Genomic DNA, 7848 nt, shown 5'->3' with positions numbered 1-7848 from the left:
CATGCAAAAGTTGGAAAACTTCTGCCAAAAATTAATATAAGTTGAGTGGGGTGCTAAAAATTCGTCCCATGAATTGCCTCGAAATGGTTATATATTCAAAGGGATATTGTTGTCCACACCGCCGGGGTGAAAGGTATCTATTATATATCAAATCAATTGTTATTTTGAAAAAAATACCATCCGTAAGGAACCCACGTATTAAAAAAAAAAAAAAGTGAAAAAGAAATTACACACTAGCAATGTAGGAAACTATTTCTCATAGTAAATATAGAAAACATCACCCAAACAACGCAGCCCTCGATAATTTCAATTTATTATATTTTAATATAGACTTATTTGAATTGATTCTTAGTTTAGTTGTCGAAGTGCCTAAGTAAGAAAAGTAGGATTATTTTCAAACCCAATTGCTTGTTGATATAGATCAAGAGGAGGAATGTAAAATTTTCATTAAAGGAGAGAGAGAGCGGATTAAGAGAATATTCCAATAACCCATGCCAACTATATCTCATCAAGAATTGGACCAGAATGAGTAGCCATTTGTCATTTTGTTGACTGTGCATGATAAAAAAGAAAAAAATATATCTTGAACATAGTTGAAGGGAAATAATCTGGTACATAATTGAAAGTGGTCTCCTTCTGTGTGGCATAATTTTATGATTGAACTAGTTGAAGACCAGTTTGTTATCAACATAGTCAACTTAATGTTTATATGATAAACATATCATCCTTCTATGATTAATTCATGTTTTTTAAATTTTATCAATAAAAAAAATAATAACCCACTTTATGGTTATATAGTAAGATTATGAGAAAGAAAAGCCAATTTGTTTGGAAAACATTAACATTTGGTCTAAGCAATCTTTAAAGTAAGATCTGGTAAATTCTAATCCATTAAATATCAGGGAGAGGGCTCCTCACACTGCCAATATAGGAAGAATCTTTCACATAACATAAATGACACTGCACAAGATAGTATTATCTACAAGGGGTCCACAGTGGTGAGAAAGGAGAGAAAAAATATAATAAAAAAAAATCCATATGATCGTACACAGATAACTTGGGATCTTTTTCATTGAATTTTAGGAAAGTGGCACGTGATTTAACTAACTATAGCTGCCTAGACTAGCTCATCCATGGTTGGATGAATTGGATCAGTATTGATGTTGACTGATCTTGATTCTTGGATCATATTGTATCAGTGATGAATTGATACCAAGAAATGGTAAAAAGTATATGAGAAAGTTACACTCCCTTCATGCATTTTGAGTATTACATAACCCTCCCCTATGAAGTTAGAAATTACACTCCCTTCCCTTATAAGTTCTAGATTTTATCAACCATATCCTGACTGTGAATGAATAATCGTTAAGTATATTACATTTTTTTCATAAATCCCAAATCACCCTTAATCTATGGGAGATGATGAATTTGCCCCCAACTTATTATCGTCTTCTTCCTTGATGGAGAGTTTACACTCCAAACTTCTACTTTTTATTCCTCCGTGATTTCTGAACTTTGAAATCGAAGATTTTGACAATTGAAGGTGGTTCATCTAGTTGGTGATCGAAGATATTACATTTCATTGAAGATCAGATTTGTTATTCGATGAAGAGCTCTCCACCTGCGGCATATTCCATGACGATTGCAAGATGGGTCGGTGTCAAGACAACCCGGGAAATCAAAAACCCTAAGTACAGCAACTGGAGGTAACAGGCGAAGAGATTTTGAGCATGGTTAAAAAAAAAAAAAATGAGAACTTGCCTCCTTGAATCGAACTATGTTCGGGTGTCCAAGCGATCTGTGGTTTATGATCTCTCTCCCCACATTCTTGTCGATCTGCCACAACAGAAAGAACATTGAATTGAAACAGAGTTCAATCGATAAACAACAAAATCGACCTGGAATTGAAATTACTACTACAGACTAGAAGCAAAAATAAAAAAATCAGGACCATTTCCATTGAATGATTTCGAAATTTTACAAACCTTGTATCCACGGTCAATGTATTTCATGGCGACAAGCTCTCTGGTTTCCTTGTTCCTCATAAGCCTCGCCACACCAAAATTCTCTCACAAGCTCGTACTTATCCATCTTTTCCCTCTCCTCTCAATTCCTCAAACTTCTGTTAACCCACCAATCAAGATCTTTGATTCAGCAACTACTTTCAAGTTTCAGCCATCTTCATCCTTCCTTTCACAATTCCAAAGCTCTTTCAGGAGAGATTAACAGAGAAGAATAGAAGACGAAACCGAAGTTGACAGTTGGGGTATTGAAAGGAGGACACGTGAGACAACCATTAGAAAAATGAAAAAAAAAAATTGGGTTTTTAAGATCCCATCTCTAGCTTGCATCCAATGGGTTTTCCATTAATTGTTTTATGTTGTTCTGAGTTCCGATCTCCAAAATCGCCGTTATGCAAGGAGAATAAAAGAGAGACAAAATGCGGATTCTTGACCTTCTGAACCTTAATTCATTTGGTTCGAGGAGCTCTTCTGGATAAAAGCTGGAACCTTTGTATCAATAGAAACTGGAAAGTGAAGAATGTGCAAAGGAAAAAAGGAATTGATGAAGGAAGAGGAAGTGGAATGACGTGAAGAAGCTTCATTTGGATCTCTGCCGTAGACGAGATCATTACGGCATTAGAGAAGAAACCACTTCTGATGAGCATAAACCCTTCGAATTGCCAGAATTTCTATTCACCAATGAATCACTGACCCATTTAGAGTTCAGCCACTGTGTTCTTACCCCAGGGTAAATGAGTCATTTAATATGAACTTTTATCAGCATAGGGTGCGATTGTAATTTCAAACTTTGTAAGGATTATAAGTGTAATATTTGAAACATACAGGGGAGGGGAGTATAATTTCCTCAAAGTATAATTTGACAATGGGTGTTTCTCTCATAATAGCATTCTCTAGGGGTGACGTTGTAAATTATCCAATATTAAAAAAAGAAGTTTATGAAAAATTTCCAACTTTGAGACAGTATTTAAGAAACAACTTTGAATCAATGCAGCCTAATTTCACTTTATTCTTCTATTGTCACTATGGAGGGAATTTTAGTATAGTCTCTCTTCCTTCCCTTGGGAATTGGATGGTTGGTACCTTATTTATCAACTCCTAGATTATATATCAAACTACTTTGGTGAAAAAATTAAGTTTATTTGGAACTTAATTCTAATGATTTTATGATAATTTGGTATGAAATATTCTAATTAAACCTCATTGGACTTTACCAGTCAAATAGATTAGGGGTGAAGTTTCCAATGACTAACCAACATCAAATTTACCTAGCCAACTAGATCTCACAAAGAATTGGAACAGAGAATTGCCATTTGTCATTTTGTTGATTGGACATGACAAAGAAACATACTGGGCCATTAGGTCATGGTTAAGGAAAATAAATCCATGTTCATGGTGGTGGTGGACTGTTGGTCTCCTCATGGGTGGTATAACCGTATGATTGAAATGGTTGAAGACAAAATTTTTACTAAGATAGCCTCCACTACATAGTCAGAGTGAAAAAGAAAAGCCACTGATCCTGCTCCCAGAAACACTTCAATAACTTATCAGAGTTTTATAGCTCAAGACTCATTTTGCTTTTTGGAAGTGTTTCTGTATTGAAAGTTGAAACATATATTTAAGCTTCTCTTCATCAAGATTGATTTTTAGGATTTTTTTTTTTTAATTGAAACTCTCTTATTCTTTTCCAAAAATCCATCAACCCAAAAATCAAATCAAATCAAATCTGTTATACTAAGTTCATCATAAACAAATAATCAAGCTCTTTTTTTTTTTCGGTCTTAAATAATCTTTTTCACTAACATCATCTCTCTCTCTTTTTTTTCACATGATATGGCCTCCCTGCTTTTTATGTACGAAATCATTTTGCAGAGAAAGAATGCTCACAATACCTCATTACATAAAGGCCATTAAAGCTAAAGAGTCGTGGGTTGGGCCTACTTTCATATGCCTCTCTTCGGTTTACTAGGAAATAGAAAACCATTCATCGGCTTTTGCGGCAATATCAATAGTTCAGCATTTAGACTGTAACATTTAACAACAAACAAATCTTTAACCCAACAAGTGCTCTCTGAAACAAGCTAGGCAGTCTTCTATCACTAGGATCACCAACCAACTTGGACTTGGATTCTTATTATTTCTAATTGGATATCAAAATCTTAGGGATTGTTTCCAAACATGAGTTTCCATATGACATAAGTGCTCTAGGAGTGGGTCATCATTCACCATATCATTTTGTTACCCTCATTGATGTGTTCTCCTATATCACTTGTTATAAGAAACCTCCCCCTAAATTTAATTAGAAATGAAGAAAAATACTATAACTATGGCTGCTGAGGCTTGCTCATCAAGAAACTTACTCATCATATATCATCTTTTCTTTCTTAAATATATAAACTGGAAGTTGTACATTCTCAACATCACTAACACAAGAATCTTTCATCTCTTGCATAGTCAATATAACTTCTACAAACCCATACATGAAGATTGTAGTCCAAGACAAGACCACATAGGTAGGCAGTAATTTTCTTGCAATCTATTACATATAAACAAAAGCAGAGCATCCAATTTGGCGATGTCACAAATTCAAATTTTGGATCAAGACGTTAGGTCTCTAAGGCATGAACAATTTGTTCCCACATTTGCACCTCCAAGCTTCTGGATAATACTCTGTCGTCACTGGTGTTCCCGGTGGAACCGGCACATGAACCGGCTTACATGGTGTACATTTGCCGCATTTCGACATACATCGTGGCGGCGACGATCCAACAACTCTCAGGTATCTCCTTGTAAAGCTGATCATAGAGCGTTCCCATTTGCCTTCACCTTCTTTCACAGCTATTCTGCTACCAAATTCCTGTTTGGCATTTTCACTTAAACATTTAATAAGAATTTTTTTTAAGGATACACAAAAGATATCTCAAGCCTAGGGGGTCAAATTCTAGCCAAACCGGTCGACCAACTGAGCCAAACCCTCTCTGGTTCAACTTTGGACTGGATTTCACGAAATAAAATTGATCCAACTCGACCAAAATCAGACTGAACCGATCAATTGACACCCTTATACAATCCCCTTTCCTTCCTTGGACCCTGCTGCACCAATCATGAGAAGGGACAAGGCACCTGAAGCCTGAAGGTCTTTCTGGTCAGCGTACGAAGCAACACACCCTCACGAGAAGGCAACCGTAGGGACATCGCTACTGTGCTCTAGGGACTGTAGAGAATATTTCATATATGGCTACAGAACGTAGGCAGATTCCAGAAGTTCACGGGAGTGGCTTCCTTACTGCTCAGAACGGTGTTCCAGTTAAGACGCTGAACCTATCTGCGCATGTTACCGATACCCAAATTTTGAAAAAATAGAAAACCCAACTCCACCCCACACCCCCCCCCCCCAAAAAAAAAGATGATTTCGTCTAATGCTTGATCTGAATTCTGAGCCATTAGATATGACGTTGACACTTTTTTCCTTGAATCTGACGGCTTCAAGATCAAATGCACAGTTATTTCGGCTAAGCTCGGCGGAGTTTAGCCAAAATCAATCTCTCTCTCTCACTCATTTCCTTGGAGCAACCGAAGAAGTAAGAAGCCTCCATATGGGTAAACCAATAAAGGGCCCAGAAAAGGCATCTTAGTAATAATTACTCATTTTCCCATGTTCTCTAATCCGGGGCTCTCAGAAGGCTTGGCGTGAGAATTGAGAAGTGAGAATGAACTTTCGGTTTGAAGAGATGATGAGATTAGAAAATAATTGGAGCAGTAGGAGAGATGAAGAGTAAGTAAGCACACCTGAGAATTATGTTTGGCTGCTCTACCCAATTGAGTTCCATTAGTGATATCTGCAATTAATACAGTTATTAGAGTGATAAGCAGAGGTTTCAAGGGAAAAAGCTGCTAAATTTAGCAGCAATGAGTGGTGGATGCTTCCAGATTTCTTCAAAGTTGTTAAAATCTACTAAACTTAATGGAAAAATGAGATGAGTATTAATCACTTACCTAAACAGAGAGACTTGCTGGCGTTGGTGCTGACCAGAGCGCAAACAGAGAAGAAACAGAGTGAAGCTAAGTAGAAAAGAAGCTTTCTGGACATGAACTTCTCTAAGATTCTCTTCAAATCCATGAAGAAATACCTGAAACTCAAGCAAACCCACTTATTTATCTCCCACTCTCTCTCTCTCTGTGTTTCCCTGCCTAAATGTCCCCCTACTCTCTCTATCTATCTCTTCTGTGGCCTTCTCGAGATCTACAGTTTGAGCCCCACAGGAGAATCATGGCCCCTTCTTTTGCTGTTTGTCAGTATAAACCATCCCCTTTCAACTCAGTACTTCCTGAAAAAAAAACTCGCCTTTTATCTTCCCATTCTCTCTCTCTCTCTCTCTGAGACGAACACATAAACACCCACAAAGCAACAACTTTTGTTGGTGAATTCGCCTAATAGACAAAGCAGATCAAACAGCTCGACCACTGAGAGAGAGAGAACCTCAGATGTTAGTGATTAGCATAAAAAGCAGATAACACAAAATTTAATATTTGTTTCTCAGAGACCCACAACCCATCTCTCCAAGAGAGGAGAGTTGAGACTATGGAGTTGGAACTTGGAATAGTATTAGTAGATGACTAGTAGTAGAGGCAGACCCAACAGACCCTCCATTCAAACTTGGAACAACACCAGAAAACACATACTCTTCTGTTTTCTAAAGAAAGCAAACAAAGTATATTTGTCGTTCTTTTACTCTTTCAAGATATTTATTATCAGCTTTCTTAAAGTGACTCTTCTACCCTTAGTTTCCCTAAACAGGCCAGTTGCGAATTATAGGAAGCAAAGTTTGGAAATAACTTTACCTAGTTTTGAGCCTTATTTATATCAAAATGGATCATTATGATGCTACCCGCCAAGTCAGGGGCCTCAGATCTACAAAAATTTGGAACAGAACGACAGCTATAATCAGTTTGGTGAATGGTGAACAGGTGTAAGATTGGGGAAGGTTAGTTTTGGGAAAAAAGAGAAATTATAAAATAATCAATCTTTCCTTATGTCCTTTCTCCTAATTACAAAGAAACAAAGAAGGGGTAGGCCAGGTACGGTCTTGGGCTCTTGGGAGCAGGGAAGATGGCAAGTGGGTAGCTTTCCATTGGTACTGCAAAACCCTGGTAATACATTTTCCCCTTGTTTTAGTGATCCCATTTACTTATATTATTCATCAATAAATATATATATATATATATAGAGAGAGAGAGAGAGATTGTCTCCAATACACAATGTCACAATTGCACTATTGTAGGCAATTTATGCAGAGATGATACATTTAATACAGTGTCCAGCCCAAATCCCTCATTTTAAACTTATGGTCAGGAAGTGTGTGGCAGCATGTTGCATTGGTAAAAGCCTCTGTGATGGTGTATGTCTAACTTAGGATTGAATCCAGCATTCATTCCTCCACTGATCAAACTAAAGATTCAGCCTGAAACACAAGTACAAGAAATGATCAACTGTGTATTTAAAGTTTCAAAATAATTAGAAGAATATTATTTTATTATCGTGAGAAAGAAAGTTATCCGCTTGCGTTTTCCCAAACTCAGACACAACAAGGCACGAAAAAACCATGCTACCCCTATCCTATCATGCTTTGAAGATGCTCCATGCTCCATGCTCCATGCTCCTTCCCATTAGCCTCTAGTTGGTATGCACAGGTGGCATTCTTTTTCCCTTTATTATGATCAAATATATTGACATTTTCTATGACTTTCTAGGCAATTGTATTCACATTTAAAGCACTAACCTTTTTTTGTTGGGTTTAGGTTTTTTCCTATCCTTAATAAAGAGAGA

General features: G+C 36.9%; 1 protein-coding gene across 1 annotated transcript; it reads right to left on the bottom strand.

Annotated features, from left to right (window-relative positions):
* Positions 1–4368: 4368 nt before the first annotated feature.
* Positions 4369–6692, bottom strand: LOC122081138 (EPIDERMAL PATTERNING FACTOR-like protein 6). Its single transcript, XM_042648126.1, has 3 exons — positions 6018–6692; positions 5811–5860; positions 4369–4878 (listed from the first exon to the last, which is right to left on the bottom strand). Exons 1-3 carry the CDS (start codon positions 6139–6141, stop codon positions 4636–4638), a joined length of 417 nt encoding a protein of 138 aa, XP_042504060.1. The 5' UTR covers positions 6142–6692; the 3' UTR covers positions 4369–4635.
* Positions 6693–7848: the final 1156 nt, after the last annotated feature.

The sequence above is a fragment of the Macadamia integrifolia genome, chromosome 6 (assembly GCF_013358625.1).
Source record: "Macadamia integrifolia cultivar HAES 741 chromosome 6, SCU_Mint_v3, whole genome shotgun sequence".
Lineage (NCBI taxonomy): Eukaryota > Viridiplantae > Streptophyta > Magnoliopsida > Proteales > Proteaceae > Macadamia > Macadamia integrifolia.
The sequence above is the reverse complement of the archived record's forward strand: the minus strand, read 5'-3'. Positions and strand labels throughout refer to the sequence as shown.

Excerpts from the sequence above, each read along its gene's own strand:
- LOC122081138 (XM_042648126.1), bottom strand. The coding sequence starts at position 6,141 with ATGGATTTGAAGAGAATCTTAGAGAAGTTCATGTCCAGAAAGCTTCTT. Across the intron at positions 5,861-6,017 it reads CAGCAAGTCTCTCTGTTTAG|ATATCACTAATGGAACTCAA; the intron begins GTAAGTGATTAA and ends TATTAATTGCAG. Across the intron at positions 4,879-5,810 it reads CAGCCAAACATAATTCTCAG|GAATTTGGTAGCAGAATAGC; the intron begins GTGTGCTTACTT and ends AATGCCAAACAG.